Source organism: Saccopteryx bilineata, chromosome 2, assembly GCF_036850765.1.
Source record: "Saccopteryx bilineata isolate mSacBil1 chromosome 2, mSacBil1_pri_phased_curated, whole genome shotgun sequence".
Lineage (NCBI taxonomy): Eukaryota > Metazoa > Chordata > Mammalia > Chiroptera > Emballonuridae > Saccopteryx > Saccopteryx bilineata.
This window is the reverse complement of record NC_089491.1, coordinates 229,781,661-229,803,639: the sequence shown is the minus strand read 5'-3', so window position 1 is coordinate 229,803,639 and position 21,979 is coordinate 229,781,661. Positions and strand designations below refer to the sequence as shown.

Sequence of the window (21,979 nt, the reverse complement as noted above, 5' to 3'; positions counted from 1 at the left end):
TACATTCAGCCTCTTCCCAGCCGCACCTTAGTGGGACACGTTCATTCATCCGTTCTACTCCTCATGGAATAGCTGCTGTGTGCAGGCACAGTTCGAGCTTTAAATGCCTCTAGGCTATGGTCCTCTGGTCTGTATAGAGGGGTGATGAGAGCACATCCCTCAGAGTGTGAGAATTAATCAGAATAGCAATGATACTGTCAACTACCTGTTGTAGTAATATGTTATAATTAAATATATAGAAATATAAAAAACAAAAATATGGATGATATATAAAAGTAATTAAGATATAATAATAAAATTAGTTAAGGAAATTAAATAAAGTTATGCCATCTGGATAGGAACAATATAGTGTGTGCAGATGTGATAAACAGACTCTGACTTTCAAGCAGGGCCCAGTTAGTATGTGTGTGAAGTTATACATAGATAAGAAGTGGCTTGGTGTCATAACTTTGTAAGTTAACATAAAAAAAGCTTCCCTAGGGCCTGACCAGGCAGTGGCGCAGTGGATAGAGCGCTGGACTGGGATGCGGAGGTCCCAGGTTCGAGACCCTGAGGTCACCAGCTTGAGCACGGGCTCATCTGGCTTGAGCAAAAGCTCACCAGCTTGGACCCAAGGTCGCTGGCTTGAGCAGGGGGTTACTCAGTCTGCTGAAGGCCTGCGGTCAAGGCACATATGAGAAAGCAATCAATGAATAACTAAGGTGTCAAAACGAAAAACTGATGATTGATGCTTCTCATCTCTCTCCGTTCCTGTCTGTCCCTATCTATCCCTCTCTCTGACCCTATCTCTATCCCTGTATTAAATAAAAAGCTTCCCTAGGAACATCTTAAAAAGTGGTTTGATGTAACATTTCAGTAGATTAACATAAAAGCAGTTCCCTTCGAGGAACTCCCAAAAAGGTGATTTGAGGTGATAATCCTGTAAATTGACACCTGTTAGAAGGCGCTGGCCAGAAAAGGTACTAAAGCTGAGGGGCCCCCTGCTGCGGTAGTTGCCCAGACTCCAATGTGATCATGAACTGTTTCCACACCGCTCTGAGCTCTGACCAGCAAAGAGGAGCATGCTGACAGGGCCCCCTTAAGCTGTACCCAGGCACACCAAAAGGATTTGTGAGTAATAAATTGCCTGTGTGATTCTTGCAACTAATTTGTGTATCGGTCTTATGCTTTTCCTCTGGTGACAGTGTCAGCACTGATCAGTAGCATCCTCATAGACGCCTTCTATAGTCTCAAAGAGGCTGCCAGCCTGCTGATAAGCAGGAGTATCCCACTGCACGGGGAAGTCGAATCAGCGACACCTGATCGAAGTACAGCTTGGGCTCTACTGGGACACTACCCACCAAAAAGATGGCTCACATACACATGGCTGTTCTGTAAAGGGCTCCCAGTTCCGGTGGGCCTGCTATTACTCTTTGGCCAAGAAAACTTACTACTACTTCTGGGTGAAGATGGCCAACGGTACGTCAGCATCTCATTTTGCTCCCTCCTGAAAACTTACTAAAAGTACAATAGAAGCAGTTGGGTTTTTTTAATTGTACTTATTGGTTGCCTTTTAGAGAGAGAAAAACATTAATTTATTGTTCTACTTACTTATGCATTCATTATTTGATTCTTGTATGTGCCCTGACCAGGGATAGAACTTGCAACCTTGGCGTATCAGGACAATGCTCAACTGAGCTATATGGCCAGGGCCCTAAAACTAGTTTTTCAAAAGTCATAAATTCCTAATGATAGGGAAAACAGAAGAGGAGACAACAGCAATAAAATCCTGAAAGCTGGGCCCTGGTCGGTTGGCTCAGTGGATGGAGGATTGGCCTGGCATATGGACATCTGGGTTCAACCCCCAGAAAGGGCACACACAAGAAGCGACCATCTGCTCCTCTTCCTCTCCCGCTCCCTCTTCTCTCTCTCTTCCCCTCTAGTAGCCAGTGGCTCAGCTGGTCCAAGCATCAGCCTCAGGCACTAAGGATAGCTTGGTTGACTTGAACATCAGCCCTATACAGTGCTTGCCGGATGGATCCTGGTTGGGGCGCATGCAGAAGTCTGTCTCTCTATCTCCTCTCCTCTCACTTAAAAAAAAAAATCTGAAAGCTGGAAAGCAGATGGACAATGGTAACTGACTCAGCACACCCAAGAAAGATGAATTCCCGAGCCTCAGTGGGAAAACTGAAAACCAACCCAGGAAAGACTTGAGGGGGCCAGTTATAAAAGTAGGATCCCCAGATCTTGTCTCTTTTCTCTTCATGGTGCTGGCAACCACTTCTTTCACACCCTATCAGAAGTCTGAGGTTTTTTCCCGTTTCTTGTGTTTTAAACTGGGGGATACAGGCATGATGGAGGATGTAGGGAGCCTCCTGAGAACTGGACACAAGAGGCTATTGGTCCTCTGTCCTAGCTCAAGAAACTGGCAGCCAGATCCTTTCCTTCCAGATAGGAGGGTAGGAAACAATGCAGAGAAAAAAAACCTTAAAACAAATCACTGAAATCTCAGAGACAAGAGAACATGTTACACAAGCATAGGACACTATATAGCTTCTTGGCCTTTTGGTTAAGATCAATTGAAGAATAGCATGATATCATAAGAAACATTCAGACTACAAAACAGTCTTTGGAAATGAAAAATGTGATCATGGAGATGTTTTAAAAATCCAAATACATAGGTTGGGAAATAAAAATTAAGAAAATCTAGCAGTTCCCTGGCTGGTTAGCTCAGTCAGTAAGATTGTCATCTGGAAACGCCAAGGTTGCGGGTTCTATCCCTGGCTGGGATGCATACCGAAGCAACAACGAATGCACAAGTAGAACAACAAATGAATGCTTCCCTCTCTGTGTCTGTCTCTCTCCTTTCTTCTCTCTGTCTCTCTAAAATCAACCATAAAAAAATAAATAAAAATTGTTTTTAAAAAATCTAGCAGTAAGTAGCTAGGTGGAAAACAAAAGAAAACAAGAAAATTAGAAGACATTTAAAAGGTTTATATCTAAATATCAGATGTTTCAGAAGAAAGACTACAGAGAAAATAGAAGGGAGAAAAATAAAATATTTCAAGAAAACTTCCCCAGAAGTTTTAAAGGGCCCATTAAATAATCAGCCTAATGAATAAAAACAGACTCACACTCAGACACATCATTTTAAATTTTAAAACACTAGGATCAAAGTGTAGATCCCATAAGTTTGCAGAGAGAGAGAGAAACAGATCACACACAAAGGACTGACACTTCTTGCACAGAAGGGTTCTGCCTTGACAGGGAACCATAATAGTTTAGAATTCTCAATTGCACTAGAGGCAAGATGACAATGGGACCAATAACTACACAATTCTGAAAGAAAATTATTTCCAAGTAAAATTCTATTACTGACAAAAATATCACATATGATGACAGAATCAAAATATGTTCAGACAGGCAAAGTCTTCAAAAAATGTTACTCCTGCCCTGGCCGGTTGGCTCAGCGGTAGAGCATCGGCCTAGCGTGCGGAGGACCCGGGTTTGATTCCCGGCCAGGGCACACAGGAGAAGCGCCCATTTGCTTCTCCACCCCTCCGCTGCGCTTTCCTCTCTGTCTCTCTCTTCCCCTCCCGCAGCCAAGGCTCCATTGGAGCAAAGATGGCCCGGGCACTGGGGATGGCTCTGTGGCCTCTGCCCCAGGCGCTAGAGTGGCTCTGGTCGCAACATGGCGACACCCAGGATGGGCAGAGCATTGCCCCCTGGTGGGCAGAGCGTCGCCCCTGGTGGGCGTGCCGGGTGGATCCCGGTCGGGCGCATGCGGGAGTCTGTCTGACTGTCTCTCCCTGTTTCCAGCTTCAGAAAAATGAAAAAAAAAAGAAAAGAAAAAAAGAAAAAAAAAATGTTACTCCTTTTGTCAAAGCTGCTAGAGATTGAGTGCCACCAGATCAATAAAGAGAATATCGGAAAGATTCAACACAAGAGAGCTAAGGAGAGCTGCTGAGCCCCAGGTGAGGAGGGTAAGCAGGCCAGACTGAGCTGTTCCAGCTGCCACAGCAGCTTTCTAACTTGAGGACTGAATGGCCCTGAACCTGGCCCAGATTCCTAATCTGTACTCAGCTAGGCTTGGCTTGACCTTGGTCATGTGCTGATGCAATTCCCTTCCTTAGTGGAAAAAGCCTGCCTTAGTGGAGGACCGTCTTTCCTGCACAGAAGGGTTCTGCCTTGACCCACCCTGATAACTGCAGGCAGGCACAGTGAGCAAGCAGCAGAAGTACAGAGCAGCCCACTCCCTGCTCTGTAGGATCAGCTACTCCCCAGGACAGTGTTTCTGCAGTCCTTGCCATACCTGGTTCACACTGGAGCCCTTCCTATGCTTTAATGGTGGTGAACCCCGTGTCCTGGGACTCACTCTTGTCACTGCCCACTGACTGCCTCCAAAAGGGCCCCTGTAAAAAGGCAGGAAAGCTGAAGCCATTCTGTGCTGTTCACCTTTTTCTGGAAGCTTCCATCTAATAGTGACAATACTCTCCTTTCTTTATACAGTCAAGTTTGTGCTTATAATTAGGAAACAAAATTTTAATCTCACACTTCAAAAGTCCTAGCATTTTCTTTAAGCCTGTTTGGATCTCATCTACACTCTGGGGGGGGAAAGAACTTTGTTATCACAGTTTATTTAATGAAAAATCCACTGTTAATAAAGGCACAGAGGCCCTGGCCAGTTGGCTCAGCGGTAGAGCGTCGGCCTGGCGTGCGGGGGACCAGGGTTTGATTCCTGGCCAGGGCACATAGGAGAAGCGCCCATTTGCTTCTCCACCCCCCCCCCTCCTTCCTCTCTGTCTCTCTCTTCCCCTCCCGCAGCCAAGGCTCCATTGGAGCAAAGATGGGCCGGGCGCTGGGGATGGCTCCTTGGCCTCTGCCCCAGGCGCTGGAGTGGCTCTGGTCGCGGCAGAGCAACGCCCCGGAGGGGCAGAGCATCGCCCCCTGGTGGGCAGAGCGTCCCCCTGGTGGGCGTGCCGGGTGGATCCCGGTCAGGCGCATGCGGGAGTCTGTCTGACTGTCTCTCCCCGTTTCCAGCTTCAGAAAAATAAATAAATAAATAAATAAATAAATAAATAAATAAAGGCACAGTATATAGTCCTGAAAGGTTTAAATTAACTGTAGAAATTAATACTGTGTTATGATTTTATAGCCCGGCAGAAAAAAATCCTACAGGTATGACTCTGTTTCTCTTTGGAACATTAACCACTACATGTTACTCAGCAATTGTATTGAGATACTTCTTTCCCCATCCACTACACAAATACCTAGTCCTTAAATCCTCTTGGAACCAGTTCTTTGTGACACTCTCAGTAACAATAAAAAAACTGTGAAAAATGCTATCTACTTGTATGAGAATTCTTTTTAACCCCATTCAAAATGAAATAAATTATTTAGCATGTGTTTGTGTGCATACACATTTATGTACATGTGTGTAAATGTGTGTATTTATATATTGATGAGTAAAGCTTATTTTAAAAAGCAAAAAAAGATTAACAAAAGTAAATTGGATAGAAGCCACTTCTGGTAGAAAGATGTTAACATTTTCTGTTTTGGGGTGTTTTTTTTTTGTATTATTCTGAAGTGAGAAGCAGGGAGGCAGAGAGAGACTCCTGCATCTGGGATCCACCCAGCATGCCTACCAGGGGGTGATGCTGTCCATATGGCATTGCTCCGTTACAACCGGAGCCATTCCAGCACCTGAGGCAGAGGCCATGGAGCCATCCTCAGCACCAGGGCCAACTTTGCTCCAATGGAGCCTTGGCTGCGGGAGAAGAGAGGGATAGAGAGAAAGGAGAAGGGGAAGGGTGGAGAAGCAGATTGGGCACTTCTCCTATGTGTCTTGGCTGGGAATCGAACCTGGGACTTCCACATGCCAGGCTGATGCTCTACCACTGAGCCAACTGGCCAGGGCAATGTTTTGTTTCTTAATATCATGGTATATACAGTAATAATCATTGCAATAATAATCTTTAAATTAAATATACATATCTGTTTTACACATTTTTTTGTCCTGAGATACATTTTGCAATAAAATAAACTTATTTAAAAAGAGAGGCCCTGGCTGGTTGGCTCAGCGGTAGAGCGTCGGCCTGGCGTGCGGGGGACCCGGGTTCAATTCCCGGCCAGGGCACATAGGAGAAGCGCCCATTTGCTTCTCCACCCCCCCCCCTTCCTTCCTCTCTGTCTCTCTCTTCCCCTCCCGCAGCCAAGGCTCCATTGGAGCAAAGATGGCCTGGGCGCTGGGGATGGCTCCTTGGCCTCTGCCCCAGGCGCTAGAGTGGCTCTGGTCGCGGCAGAGCGACGCCCCGGAGGGGCAGAGCATCGCTCCCTGGTGGGCAGAGCATCGCCCCTGGTGGGCGTGCCGGGTGGATCCCGGTCGGGCGCATGCGGGAGTCTGTCTGACTGTCTCTCCCCGTTTCCAGCTTAAAAATTAAAAAAAAAAAAAGAGAGAGAGAACAAGGCCCTGGCCGGATAGCTCGGTTGGTTAGGGCATCGTCCTGAAGCACAGAGGTTGCCAGTTCAATCACTGGTTGGGGCACATACAGGAACAGATTGATGTTCCTGTATCTCTCTCTCTCTCTCTCTCTCTCTCTCTCTCTCTCTCTCTCTCTCCCTCTTCCTGTCCCACTAAAATCAATCAATAAATAAAATTTTTCAGACTTTATTTTTAATTTTACAGAGGGGGGGGGAGCAGGAAGTGTCAACTCCCATATGGGCTTTGACCAGGGAAGCCAGGGTTTCAAACTGGCAACCTCAGCATTCCAGGTTGATGCTTTACCCACTGTGCCACCACAAGTCAGGCAATAAATAATTTTTTTTTTAAAGAGAGACAACAAGGGCCCTGGCCAGTTGGCTCAGTGGTAGAGCGTTGGCCCCATGTGTAGAAGTCCCAGGTTCGATTCCTGGCCTGGGCACACAGGAGAAGTGCACATCTGCTTCTCCACCTTTCTCCGTCTCCTTTCTCTCAATCTCTCTTTTCCCCTCCCACAGCCAATCTCCATTGGAGCAAAGTTGGCCCAGGCGCAGAGGACGGCTCTGGTTGCAACAGAGCAACGCTCTAGATGGGCAGAGCATCGCCCCCTAGTGGATATGTGGTAGATCCTGGTTGGGAGCATACGGGAGTCTGTCTCTCTGCCTCCCTGCTTCACACTTCAGAAAAAAATTTAAAATAAATTAATAAAAGAAAGAGAGAGAGAGAACAAGAAGTTCTGTTCCTCCTGGATACACACAATATGTCAGTTCCAATTTTCTCTTTCTAAAGGCTTTCTCAACTCAGTGTTGCCAAGCCAATCAAATGAGTCAATATAACCTTAAAGTCAACACCACTAACTGATAACAAGGTTAATAAAGTCACCATTATTTAACCTGGTCCTCAAAATTTTCTTGATCTAATCTCAATATAAAAGGACACACAGCTTCTAAGAAATGCATTCCAATCAAACAGAATTAGCTCCTGCCTTTAACTGAAAAAATCCTTTATGTTATAAAGATATTCCTGGTGAAAAGAGCATTACATTTATACTGATTACATAATATACTCAGGTTGTAAATTTCTTTTTTTTTAATTTTATTTATTGATTTTTAGAGAGAGAAGAGTGAGAGAGAAAGAGAGAGAGAAGGGGGAGGAGCAGGAAGCATCAACTCCTATATGTGCCTTGACCAGGCAAGCCCAAGGTTTCGAACCGGCAACCTCAGTAATCAATGAAAGGGAGTTAACAAGACTAGCCAGTCATGGCTGCCCTAAGCCTAGCCTAGTAGGCAGAGAATGGGGGCGGGGAGGGCGTGTTCCCGGAAGAGGAAAACTCCATTCTCCCCCGGCTGTCATTGAACCTGCTTTGCTAGCGGCTTCCAGAACTCAAGATCAGTTTTAATTTTCATTTTAAGAAGGAAGAGCCATTATGCTGTACACCTGAAACTAACACAAATACTATTGAATGGTAACAAAAATGTTTAACGTCCGTTCCACATCTAAAACCTACGCACGTCTGGAAGAAGAGAGGACAACTAAGAAGTGACCGCAGATGATGAGATGGAAGTGTGCCAAGCCTGGGAGTAAGAGCCCTCGGGAACTTAGAAAAAGGACCGAGGACAGGTAGGGGACTCTGAGAGAAGAGGCGGGCACTCCGAAAAGAGACACAAACGCTGACACAGTCATCCCCATCGGAGGCTTAAATCCTCCCTATGAGCGAACACACGCACACGCACCAGCACACACACACACACACACACCGAGGCTTATGAAAGGTCACATATATATTTACCTTTCAGATTACGCACCGCCCTGTAAATCACTCGGAAGACAACTTATTATTTGAAACCGAAGCGTCCCTCCCCAGCATAGCTACCATGCCACAGTGGCCATGTTCTCTGCTCCTTAGCTGAAAGGACATCCAACACGGTAGACTGATTCTGTCCCCTTCCCTGGCTCCCGTAAGGAGCGAGTAGGAATAGTCCCCATAACGCTGACAACACCCCCAGCAAAGGTTCAGAGCCCAAGCCGAACGACGACATAGCCCGGAGCCGCCCGGACGCCCCGCGCGGGCCGTACACCGCGCCCCCTGGCCGTCGTCCCGCGAATCTGGCAGCTTGGGCATGCAAACTTGCCCGGACCTCCCAGTGCAGTATCCGACGGCGAGCGAGCGCGGAGGTGCGACCCGTCCGGTCGCCGCACGGCCACGGCCGGGCCGAGGCGACGTGGCTGGGCCGGAGAGGGCGGCGGAGGCCCCAGTCCCGCAGGTCCGCTCTGCCGGGCACCGGCGCACTCCGCAGGCCCGGCCCAGCCGGCCGGGGACGCCTCCCCGTGCGCGCCTCAGAGACCCGCCGAACGCACTCACCCGCTTCCCCGACTCCCAGGCCAACCCCAGGGGCGCACAGAGGGGAAGAGGTTGCCGGTGGCGGGGCGGGCGTGCTCCACTCTACTTCAGTCCCGGGAGCCGCCAGTCGAGGACCGGCCGCTGGGTGACAGCACCGCAGGGTTGGGCGCAGCGCCGTGTGCACCACAGTGACCAATCGGAGCACAGCGACCAATCGCCCGGGGGCGGGGCGAGACTGGTAGGCGGGGCGAGAGCGCCGCAGCTCTGCAGGTCACCAGCCAGATTGTATGCGGGTGCGAGGGGCAGTCGCCTAGACCTGGCTCCTGGTACAGACATCTGAGCGGGCACGGGTGGGCTGCCACCGCTGCATATCGGCTCGTGGACTTAAAAGTGCACCAGCGGTGAGATCACGTGCCAAGGGAGGCCAAGACCAAAAGACAGGGGCTCTCTTTGCCTTTGCCCACAGGCCCAACGGTGTTGGCCGCGACCTGCCCAGAGTAGGGAACATGCTCCAGGAGGGTTCTCAGGAACTCAACGTATGGAGATATGGCCTTTTCAATCCCTGCCACCCAGAAATGGGGGCCTGGAAAAGTGAAGTTACTCATCCAAGATTACTAACTATGTATATAGTAGTGTCTGAGGTGTCCAATACAATACCACTGGTCTCCTAATGCTTTTATCTGCCATCCACCCAGATTTTTAGCTTTCTTGTAGTCGAGTCTCTTCCTACAGTCTCCTTTAAAGATATCTTGAATTTTCAGCATAACTTTACAGAATATAAAACACCATTTAGCTGTTTGTGAAACAAATTGTGTAAGTCTGGGTATTATCAATGGGGATCTGAAAGAGTTTATACCTGAGGTATAATGAAATAAATATTTTGTGTCACAAAATGCTATCCTCTTATACTCCTGTTACCCCCCCCTCAGATTTTAGTATATATGGAAGAGAAACAATACCTACTTTTTGTTATTTTTCCACTCTCAGTTCTCATTTTCACAGATACTATTATTTTGTCAGTTGTAAAATAATACACTTATAGTTACAATAGCTATCTTTTTTTTTTTTACAGAGACAGAGAGAGAGTCAAAGAGAGGGATAGATAGGGACAGACAGACAGGAACGTAGAGATGAGAAGCATCAATCATCAGTTTTTCGTTGTGCATTGCGACACCTTAGTTGTTCATTGATGCCTTCTCATATGTGCCCTGAACGTGAGCCTTCAGCAAACCAAGTAACCCCTTGCTCGAGCCAGCGACCTTGGGTCCAAGCTGGTGAGTTTTACTCAAACCAGATGAGCCCGCGCTCAAGCTGGCAACCTTGGGTCTCAAACTTGGGTCCTCCGCATCCCAGTCTAATGCTCTATCCACTGCACCACCACCTAATCAGGCAGCAATCATCTTAATACATGTGCTAGGATCTAGGTGCTCAATAAATATTTGCTTAATAAATTACTTTTGAAATATGTACAACCCTAAAAAAGGTTAAATTGCTAACCTGTAAAAGTTGGCTTTTTAAAAACAAGTTTTAAAATTTTGCTTCTGTTCTGATTATTGTTATTAGTATTGGGTCTGGCTGAGAGTAGAGGGGAAAACAACCACAAAATAGCAGTGGCTTAGCAGAATATTGGTATTTCTCTTTTATGTTTAAGAAGTCCAAAGTTAGCTAGTGAGAAAAAGTCCAAAGTTGGTAGTCTGGAACAGAGCTGGCACTTCATGGAGACATATCCAGCCTCCTTGCTCCAGCCAAGAAAGTCACACATATATTTATTTATGCTTTAAAATATATGGACACTTGGAAGATAGCAGGTTCCTTTCCCACTATCACCTCATGGTCTAAAAAGTTGCAGTAGCTCCAGCCATTGAGCCTGCATTCCAGCCATTAGAAGAGGGGACAAAGAAGGGAACACTCTTTTCTTTAAGAACTTTTCCAGCCTGACTAGGTGGTAGCACAGAGGATAGAGCATCAACCTGGGATGCTGAGGACCCAGGTTCAAAACCCCAAGGTCGCCGGGTTGAGTGCAGGCTCACCAGCTTGAGCACAGTTACCAGCTTGAATGTGGGATCATATATATGACCCCATGATTGCTGGCTTGAGCCCAAAGTCGCTGGCTTGAGCAAGGGGTCACTGGCATAGCTGGAACCCCCCACCCCCACCCCATCAAGACACGTATGAAAAGCAATCAATGAACAACCGAAGTGCTGCAACTACTAGTTGATGCTTCTCATCTCTCTTCCTTCCTGTCTCTCTCTCGCTCTCTCTCTCTCTTGCTTGAAAAAAGAAAAAAAAGAACCTTTCCAAATGTTTGCATATACCTTTTCTGCTTTTGTTGTGCTAGCAAAAACTTAGTCACTTAACTACACTAAACTGCAAGGAAGGCTAAAAATAGGGTTGTTACAAAAGAAGGAAGAATAGATATATAGTAAGTTTCTATCATAGTCTAAATCTCATCACTTTTTAAAATATTGAGTATTTTAAGATTCTCCAAGCCTGACCAGGCGGTGGCGCAGTGGATAGAGCATTGGACTGGGATGCGGAGGACCCAGGTGGGAGACCCCAAGGTCGCCAGCTTGAGTGCGGGCTCATCTGGTTTGAGCAAAGCTCACCAGCTTGGACCCAAGGTCACTGGCTCGAGCAAGTGGTTACTCGGTCTGCCTGTAGCCCCACAGTCAGGCACATATGAGAAAGCAATCAATGAACAACTAAGGTGTCGCAACAAAAAACTGATGATTGATGCTTCTCATCTCTCTCCATTCCTGTCTGTCCCTATCTAATCTATCCCTCTCTCTGATTCTCTCTCTGTAAAAAAAAAAAAAAAAAAAAAAAAAAAAAAAGATGCCCCAAGCTTGGCCTGTGGTGGCGCAGTGGGTAAAGAGTTGACCTGGAATGCTGAGGTTGCTGGTTCGAAATCCTAGGCTTGCCGGGTCAAGGCACATATGACAAGCAATCAATGAACAACTAAAGGGAAGCAGCTATGAGTTGGTGCAATATACTGGTCCAAACCGGCAAAATAGCTCTACCCCTTTAATCATTGCGTCAACGGAAGATTCCCCCACATTTTCCAAATGTCCTCTAGAGGGCAGTACTCCCCTTTGAGAAACACTAAGACCCCACCCTGCATTCAGCCTGTTATGTTCAGCACACCTCTAAGGATTACAATCCTGTATGCAGGTTGAATCTGATTGTACTCATTTGACAAACGAGGAAAGGGCAGTTCAGGAAGGTCACATAGCTAATGTAGGGCAAAACCTGGACCTAAATGCAAATCTGCCTAGCTCCAAAGCCCTTTTTCTTCCCACTGTATTAAATTACTTCGAACTCATTAGTATCAGGGGCAGTCAGGGAGGCAAAAACCTCGAAGCAAATAAAGGACAAAAATGATACTCCAACTATAACAGAATGAATCTGAGGCAGCCCCAAGAATTGCAATGTATGAAGTTCTTGAATTTTCACTCTGGAGGTGTCACTAATGTGATCTGCTCCAGTCTCTGCCAACACCATAGCACAATGTGTGGGTAAGAACAGGTTTGGGAATCAGACCAACCACAGCAGCCTGGGTTCAAATCCCAACACTTTCTAGCTGTATGACCCACGGCAATTTACTTAACCTCTCTGTGCCTTAGTTTGTTAATCTCTTAAAAAGAGTTAACAATTATACCTATATCATAGGGTTGTTGTAAAGATTAAATTAGTTAATGCAAGGCAAGTGTTCAACAAGTGTAAGCTGAGGGAAAGGGAATAGAGAGGTAGAAGAGGTTAAAAGGGAGATAAGTGGTGATGGAGACTTGACTTGGGGTGATGTGCGTACAGAGGATGTATTATGGAATGGCACAACTGAAACCTATGTAATTTTTTATTTTATTTATTTATTTATTTTGTATTTTTCTGAAGCTAGAAACGGGGAGAGACAGTCAGACAGACTCCCGCATGAGCCCGACTGGGATCCACCCGGCATGCCCACCAGGGGGCGACGCTCTGCCCACCAGGGGGCGTCACTCTGCCGTGACCAGAGCCACTCTAACGCCTGGGGCAGAGGCCAAGGAGCCATCCCCAGCGCCCAGGCCATCTTTGCTCCAGTGGAGCCTCGGCTGCGGAAGGGGAAGAGAGAAACAGAGAGGAAGGAGAGGGGGAGGGGTGGAGAAGCTGATGGGCGCTTTTCCTGTGTGCCCTGGCCGGGAATCGAACCCGGGACTTCTGCACGCCAGGCTGACGCTCTACCACTGAGCTAACCGGCCAGGGCCGAAACCTATGTAATTTTATTGTCCAATGTCACCCCAATAAATTAAATTAAAATAAAAAGCAAGCTTGACCTGTGGTGGCACAGTGGATATAGCATTGACCTAGCATGCTGAGATCACCAGTTTGAAATCCCAGGCTTGCCGGATCAAGGCACATACGAGAAGCAACTGCTCTGAGCTGGTGCCTCCTGCTCCCCCACACACACACCTTTCTCTCTCTCTCAAAAGTAAATTTAAAATAAACGTGTGAGCTATTGTTGCCTTCTCTGTACCTCATACCTTGTGCCTCATTATCATGCCATATTGCTTTCCTGACTCAGGATAATTTCAGCAAGCATTTGTTCTGTCTATGCCTCATGATCTCTGTCTGTGTAAACTTGCACTGCTATTTACTTCACTTGCTCAGCATTGAGTAGTTCTAATTTCCATGGGAGCATACATCAATTTCATGCAGGCTTAACAAATAAGGTATTGATTCGGAAGGATCTTGAAGAAAAAGTTACAGATGAGTAGGTATAGTGTATTCACATTTGTGTATGTATTTGAGACAGTGGGTATGTGTAAATTATATACATTTTTGGATGGATATTAGCAGGATAATGTCCTCCAAAACAGATCCTAATCCCCAGAATCTGTGAATAATTTGTTACATAATAAAGGGAAATGAAATGAACTGACCTTAAAATAGGGAGATTGTGCTCAATTATCTGGTGGGACCAACATAACCATGAGGGTCTTTAAAAGTAAGAGAGGGCCGGGCTTGTGGTGGCATGTGGATAGAGCATTGACCTGGAATGCTGAGGTGGCCATTTCAAAACCCCGGGCTTGCTGGGTCAAGGAACATATGAGAAGCAACTACTATGAGTTGACTCTTCCTGCACCCCCCCCTTTCTCTCTCATCTCTCTCTAAAAAATCAATAAATAAAATATTTTAAAAAATAAAAACACTGCCTGACCAGGCAGTGGCGCAGTGGATAGAACACCGGACTAGGATGCCGAGGAGGTTCACGACCCCAAGGTTGCCAGCTTGAGCGCAGGTTCATCTGGTTTAAGCGAGCTCACCAGCTTGGACCCAAGGTCGCTGGTTCAAGCAAGGGGTTACTCGGTCCGCTGAAGGCCCGCAGTCAAGGCACATATTAGAAAGCAATCAATGAACAACTAAGGCAGCAGTTCTCAACCTGTGGGTCGCGACCCCGGCGGGGGTCGAACGACCAAAACACAGGGGTCGCCTAAAGCCATCAGAAATACATACACAGGAGTCGCCTAAAGCCATCAGAAATACATACACAGGGGTCGCCTAAAGCCATCGGAAATACATATACTTCTGATAGCTTTAGGCGACCCCTGTGTATGTATTTCCGATGGCTTTAGGCGACCCCTGTGTTTTGGTCGTTCAACCTCCGCCAGGGTCGCGACCCACAGGTTGAGAACCGCTGAACTAAGGTGTCGCAACAAAAAACTGATTTGATGCTTCTCATCTCTCTCCATTCCTATTTGTCTCTCCCTATCTATCCCTCTCTCTCTGACTCTCTCTCTCTGTCTCTCTAAAAGAAATAAAATTTAAAAAATAACACTAAAGCAAGTTTTAAAAAAAAGTGGAAGGGGGAGGCAGGAGAGTCATGTGACATGAGGAGGATTGGACCTGCTGTCACTGGTTTTGAAGGCAAATGAAGGGGGCCACAAGCCAAAGAGTGCTGGCAGCCTCTAGAAGCTAGAAGAGGTAAGACTGGGTTCTTCCTTAGAGCGTCTAGTACCTTGATTTTAGCCCATTGAGTTCTACTTTGAACTTCAGGCCTCAAGAACTGTAAGATAAATTTGTGCTGTTTAAGGAACTAAGTGTGTAGTCATTTGTACAGCAGCACTTAGTGGAACTGAAGGACAAATGGCATACATCAGTCGTCCAGGGAAGATGTGTGTCCTCAAAAAGAAAGCCAGACTTGTGAAATTGGTTTTGGCAGGAACGAAAGTCCCTTAGACCCTACTTTCTTAGGTCTAAATTTGGGTGGATAAGGCCTTCTACTCGAGGGCTGTCCCAGAGTAGAAGAATGTTGGGCTAATTCAATCCACAGCAGGCTAAGGGTGCACAACCTGGAGAAGTCACAGGCCTAATTATCCCACCCTAGGGACAGTCTTCCCCTCTCCTGGGTCATCCTTGAGCCATGAGGAAAATTATATTTTGATGTTCTAGTCTAGACTCAGTCAGGCAAGAGGTATTATAAGCACATTTGTAGGTCTGCCCAGTGTCCCCCACTTGGAGCCCGGTGGGGGTGGCAGCAGTAATACCAAGGAAAGTGAGTATCTGAGGGTTGCATTTGGGGCTGAGGGGCCCATTTGTTCCCCTCAATTGCTGATTTCTGAGAATCCAGGTGGTGGAAATGTGGATTCCATTTAAGGTCTTCAGTAAATTTATGTTGCATGAATGGAACATGCTCAAAATCAAAAGGCACTACTTCTAGGAACAGGCAAACCATCAGATCAGCAACCACATCTGAGGGGTACTGGGAATGTTCCAAAAGGTGGCTGAGGCCCAGTGATGGGGACTCAGGCAGCTGGGAGCAGGGAAGTATGTTAGGGAGTAATAGGCCCCAGCCATAGAGACAATATAACAGGGGCTTTCATCTTTGGAAGGGGCACCCCCAAAGCAGGCCTATGTCCTTGCACAAGGGTGAAAAACATGCGTAGTAATGCCATTGTTGTACCAAAGAACTTAAAACTATCGCCCTGAGGTACCAAACTTCTGAAGGTAAGCCATAGGCACAAAGAACAAAGGCAAAACTGAGTCAGCTGGGGGACAAAAGCCACCATGATGGAGGTTCTCTCTGTCCTCAAGGTGTTGGGGCCAGGGACCTGGTCCTACAGTTTGAAGAAAGGAAAAATGAAAAGGCTGGAACCAGGCAGAGTTTGATATGGACTAATTAATAAGTTCAGAAATCTCAATAAATTACTACTACACCTGAAAAGTTGATAGTTAGGTGAAAAGTAACAGGAAAAGGTCAATGCTGTCATAAGAAATGTGTCAGATTCCAATTCAACTAACTCCAAAAACTGGCCAAAGCCTTCTTTCTGACCTGGTGTTCAGTTACTTAAATAAGTAAATCTGTTTTTACTTAACTAAATTACCTTCTTAACAAGAATAATTTGTTATGGTCAGTTTTGATATCATCAATCTAAAAGATAAAAAAGCATTTAGGTTGTCAGCCAAAAACATGGTTATTTTTTTTATTTATTAACATGGTTATTCTTATTAGTTGTTTATACAATGATGGACCATTGAATAACCATTAAAATCAACTTTATTAATATGGACATTTACAAACATAAAGTGTGCTGTGCTGAAATTAAGGATTTACTAGAGGTCTTGGATAATTTTTCCTTCCCATCATCCAATAATGAAAATGGTTTCTTTTATATATGTTCCAGCAATTCAGTTAGGTGTCTCATACAGCAAATTCCCTTTTTAGCAAGTTCACAGAATCATAGGCTTCTAAAATGTTTTGGAACTTAGCTCTCATTGTAAAGCTCTATGTTGTACTGTTTACAATTTTGTTTAGAATAATGCTGTCATTCTGGAAGCCAAGTAACTCATTCAACAAAATAAACACATTATAGCAATTAATGCCCCATCATTTAAGCAAAAAGGCCTGAAATTTCCTTTTAATTTGTGTGTGTGTGTGTGTGTGTGTGTGTGACAGAGACAGAGAGAGACAGTGAGAGGGACAGATAAGGACAGACAGGAAAGGAGAGAGATGAGAAGCATCAATTCTTCTTTGGGGCACCTTAGTTGTTCACTGATTGCTTTCTCATATGTGCCTTGACTGGGGGGCTACAGTAGAGTAAGTGACCTGTTGCTCAAGCCAGCGACCTTTGGGCTCAAGCCAGCAACTATGGGGTCATGTCTACGGTTCCACACTCAAGCCAGTGACCCGTGCTCAAGCTGGTGAACCCGCACTCAGCTGGAGACCTTGAGGGTTTGAACCTGGGTCCTCTGCATCCCAGTCCAAAGCTCTATCCACTGTACCACCACCTGGTCAGGCCTGAAATGTCCTGTTTTTTAATTTTTTATTTTATTTATTAATTTTTAGAGAGGAGAGAGAGAGAGACAGAGAGGAATAGAGAGAAGAGAGAGACAGAGAGAGAGAGAAGGGGGGAGGAGCTGGAAGCATCAACTCCCATATGTGCCTTGACCAGGCAAGCACAGGGTTTCGAACCGGCGCCCTCAGCATTTCCAGGTCGATGCTTTATCCACTGCGCCACCACAGGTCAGGCCAAATGTCCTGTTTTGAAGATGTAGTTTTAACTATCATATACTTGACAAAATACCTATTCTTTCAAAATGACAGTGGCATGTGCCATGCTTCTGAACTGGATCCATAATACAGCACTCTGAATTCAGTGAAGAAACAGACCTGCTCCTTCTGATCACTCTCCATACCCTCTAGTTGCCCGTTTCTGTGGCTAGAGCAATTACACAAACCTTAAAAAGTCAGATGACTTTACTTTGGGTAGTGGGCACACAATGCAATCTACAGTTCATGTATCATAGAAATGTACACTTGAAACCTGTGTGATCCCATTAACCAATGTTGTCACTTCAATAAATTTAATTGGAGCTCCTGGCCGGTTGGCTCAGTGGTAAAGCATCGGCCTGGCATGCGGAAGTCCCGGGTTCGATTCCCGGCCAGGGCACACAGGAGAAGCGCCCATCTGCTTCTCCGCCCCTCCTCCTCTCCTTCCTCTCTGTCTCTCTCTTCCCCTCCCGCGGCCAAGGCTCCATTGGAGCAAAGATGGCCCGGGCGCTGGGGATGGCTCCATGGCCTCTGCCTCAGGCGCTAGACTGGCTCTGGTCACAACAGAGCGACGCCTTGGATGGGCATAGCATCGCCCCCTGGTGGGCATGCCGGGTGGATCCTGGTCGGGCGCATGCGGGAGTCTGTCTGACTGCCTCCCCGTTTCCAGCTTCAGAAAAATACCAAAAAAAAAAAAGTCAGATTTGCTGAAAGTGGATGGGATGTGACCATCTCATGAATGCCAAACTCTTGTTGGTTGGCAAAGGTACAAATTGGCACAAAATTCAGACATCTTGTCTTTTTTTATTAAAGGATTCCTAAGACAGAAAATTAGATCCTTCAGACAGTAAATTGATATTTTCATGTGGCTGAAAAAACCTCTGGTAAGTCCCATACATGACACAGAGAGACTGAAGTAGATTCACGTAAACCTAACATTTCAATCTCTCCGTAGAATGAAGCCAGAGGTGAAATCTTAAGTTTCCATTGAGCCCAAGGTCTTTATTCTTTTTTCTTCCCTGAAAGGTCAGAAAATGCACTCAAAAGACACAAGTGTCTATTTCTAGAATAGCTAAATCAACGAGCTTGGCTGATTGATTTCTGTAGCCAATGGCTAAGGAAGTTAGGCAGGAGAAAGTACAAGCCAGATATTTAGTGTTTTTATTTATTATTTTTTTAATTCACTAGCCACAGGGAAGACCTTTATAAAAAGAGTACAGTAACTCCATAGGTTAATTTCCTGATCTTAACATTTCCACCCACATCGTGTCCCAAAAGTCTCAGAACAGATTTGTGCTTTAACCCTTTGAGTATAGTACGAACATTCATATACGTCCTCATGCCTCCTGACCATCCAGAATATGATAGATATATTTTTAAAATGTGTAAGGAAACATTAAAAAAAGGCAAATGTATGTTCTTATTGTTTCCTTAAATTGGTTATCAAACATGATTTTAAGTTAATAAAACTGGAACTGGAACTAATTTCATTTTTTGAAAAAAACAAAACAAAACTTACTCCTGGGGGTCAGCAAGCATGAAGAAAACTCACTACTCAAAGGGTTAATAACTTCTGGTGTATAAGTGGGCAAACTTGCAAAAACCGTATATCACCTGGAGGTTTACTTTCTTAATTTCACACTTATTTAGTTTTATAACTTTTGCTAAATATGTATTTTTATTGTTGTTGAAATACCTGTGTTTGAAGATGGTATGCAACTGTTTTAAAGTTATTGTAGTTTAAAACTGCACTAAGACACTTGGAATAGCCTTTATGATTCCCAGTCTGAGTCTCTGTCCTAAGTCATTGTATAATATAACTGACAAACTCTGAAATGGATTAAATTGTTTTATTTGAAGTCCTCTTCTTTTCTTGCTGTATTCCCAGAGCAACGCCGGTTGGACATTTCTGTGATGCAGTTTCATACGGCCTTCTCCCTCACACACGACTGTAGGTGTAAGTAGTTTTGTGAACAGTACTGAGGCACACAGTTCTCAAACCTCTGTGTGATAGCCATAAATCTCAGCCTCAATGTGTGTCAGTACAACTAAAAATGATTTGGGGCAGTACTGTGGATGCTAAAATGGTCAGATTTTAGTAAATTTCCACATGTTCATCCAGTTGAAAAAACCTGTCTTGACTCTAGGTCTTTTCCTCTCTTCTCCCTGATCAATGATATTTGGGTTTTTATCTGTGACTTCTTTTGTTTTTATAAAGGTCTCATACATTTCTTGGGCTCTGGCAATTTCTTTTTGTGCATCAAAATGGACTTTCTGCCTGGTTAGGAGGGGAACAATTAAATTAAAATCGTTAACTCGCTTGTTTAGTTTCTGGATGTTTTCTTGAAACTGCTCACAAGCTTGGTTCCACTGTTTCTGTTGAGTTGGTGTCATGGGGTTCCCAAGTTTTTTCCTGGACACTAAAATTGCCTCTCTGAGTTGATCAATAGTGTCCATTATTTCCTTTTGCATTAGGATCCATTCTGGTTGGTATCCATTGTCTATCAATATTCTGTTCAGGTTGTGAGTCATGGGATCAATGTATGAACAGCCAGAAAACTTTTTTAGAGGTTTTCCTTTACCGCTGAGATTATCAAAGTCTCCTTTTGCCATTGATTCCTGGATGAGATCCTCCACTAAACGCTCTATTGCTTGAGTTATCTTTTGTTCTTTACTCTGCCTCACATCCTTGACAGTTAAACCATCAGGAAAATACTGTCCATGTAATTTCTGCTTTTGATATTCCATCACTTGCTCAGTTGCACGGTCTGCTCTAAATTGCCTATATTGCTTCTCTCGTTGACTTGGAGTTCCAAAACCAATACCTTCAAAACTTAAATAATGCCGGTGTTGGGGTGTTCTATATTTGAATTTTTCTTCTTCTTCTTCTTCTTCAACTTTACTCTGTCTGGCATTTGTTTGTTCCATCACATGGGAAAGTACCTTCCTATAAGCTTCTTCAATCTTTATAAATGTTGCAGAATCAGCAGTAGGAGAGCCCCCATCTGGGTGGTATTGCTTGGCAAGCTTACGAAAAGATTCCCTGACATTATCTGCAGAGCATCCTTCATCCAGATTCAGCAGCCTATAATATTCCCTCATCTTCTTTTTTGATTTATGAGTTGACATCATCCTATTTCTAATGACTCCAAGATAAGGAAACATTTCCATTCGATTAGGAATCATTATAGCATTTATCAGACGAAATCTTAAGATTTGAGCCATCATCACATACAGTGTGTTCATTATTGTACCCAGAGTTCTTCCTAGCAATGATCTATAAAATGACAACAAATATAGGGTGAAGAAAGTTGTATTATCTGCTAATTTCATATTTTCAGCAATAAGGAAAAAATTACAAGTACAATATGGGGCAGGTCTTTCTAAGGAGGCTGGTAAAACCCTTATAGCTATATTTTACCTATATTAGCGGAGAAATGGAAGTTTATGATATCAGCATTAACATACGGATATAATCTGGATTCTACTCACTAACCACAAAATTTTAGAGCAGGCAAGTTCTTAGAGATAATTGATCCAATCTTCTTATTTTAAGAAAAAATGTAAGTCCAGCCTGACCTGTGGTGGTGCAGTGGATTAAGAATCAACCTGGAATGCTGGGGTCACTGGTTCGAAACCACAGGCTTGCACAGTTAAGGCACATACAAGAAGCAACTACTATGAATTGATGCTTCCTGTTTCCCTCACCCCCTTCTCTCTCTCTCTCTCTAAAATCAATCAATAAAACCTTAAAATATATATAAATAAAATAAAATAAATAAACAAAGGGGGAAAATGTAAGCCCAGAAGGTTAAGCAGCAAAACCTGGTCACATAGCAAGGTATTAGCAAAATGGTTAGGATTAGGACACAATAAGATGTTTCTCTGTATCTCCAGTAGATTATAAACTTTATTAGCACCACCATTTCTTTACTCTATCAGTGTGTTCGTCTCAAAGATTCTGTTCATGAGAAAACTTACATACATGAAACAGAGGCTATGAGAAAGTATTGTACGTAATCTGACACTAAATTGAATAGAATCAAGTATCCAAAAGACTTTAGCTCTAATAGCTTTGTTTGAAAGGAGCTGTTTGCTACCTGCGGGAAAACCAAGATAAAAGGTGAGCCCTCCCAACATGTTAGCTGTTATTTTAAAAACACATGGTATAGTATAGTAGAGGAGAAAGGGTTCTCCACAGATAATGGCAATGAAATGATGGAAGTGGTTTAACTGTGTCATTTTGATGTACGTACGCTAAAACAGATCTCTGGGGACCCCAATTTTCTGCACAACTGGGGTCAATGGCGTTTAGAGTCTGTTGGGAGACAGTGGTAGTGCCAACGGCGGTCCTTGCAGGGGAGTGGTCAGTCCTAACGCGAGACACGGAAGCCGGGCCCCTACTCACCTTCTCAGACGCCGGAATGAAGCTCAGCGGCTCCCCCCATGCTGTGCCTTTGCGCAAGCGTGTGCGGTCCGCCCTTCACTCCTAGGAACCTCCACCGGGGCCGGCGGCGGCGGCGGGGTCTCCGCTGCACTAGACTATGTACCCTTTTACAATGAGGTACTTGAGAGGCGGTGGAGGGGCAGAATCGTACCCCGTCAGGACAGGTGTCCTACCTTACCAGGGAACCCAAGAATCTCTCTCAAAGCATAT

At 45.0% G+C, this 21,979-nt stretch overlaps 2 protein-coding genes and 1 non-coding gene across 6 annotated transcripts in view; 1 reads left to right on the top strand and 2 right to left on the bottom strand.

The window, feature by feature from the left end:
- TMEM50B (transmembrane protein 50B) overlaps positions 1-21,858 on the bottom strand; it is a 53,536-nt gene extending 31,678 nt beyond the window's left edge. For 2 of the 4 annotated variants that reach the window (XM_066259483.1, XM_066259484.1), the window contains exon 1: positions 8,820-8,968. The gene's annotated coding sequence lies outside the window, so the exon portion shown is untranslated. Of the gene's footprint in view, positions 1-8,246; positions 8,448-8,819; positions 8,969-21,730 lie in introns of those variants that run through there. The other 2 variants (XM_066259485.1, XM_066259486.1) reach the window with 2 other exon arrangements.
- Positions 6,824-6,899, top strand: TRNAM-CAU (transfer RNA methionine (anticodon CAU)). The gene has a single exon. It is a non-coding gene; the product is annotated as a tRNA-Met (tRNA).
- On the bottom strand, positions 18,107-21,870 carry DNAJC28 (DnaJ heat shock protein family (Hsp40) member C28). Its single transcript, XM_066259482.1, has 2 exons — positions 21,731-21,870; positions 18,107-20,599 (listed from the first exon to the last, which is right to left on the bottom strand). The coding sequence occupies exon 2, from the start codon at positions 20,566-20,568 to the stop codon at positions 19,411-19,413; it is 1,158 nt and encodes a 385-aa protein (XP_066115579.1). The 5' UTR covers positions 20,569-20,599; positions 21,731-21,870; the 3' UTR covers positions 18,107-19,410.
- Positions 21,871-21,979: the final 109 nt, after the last annotated feature.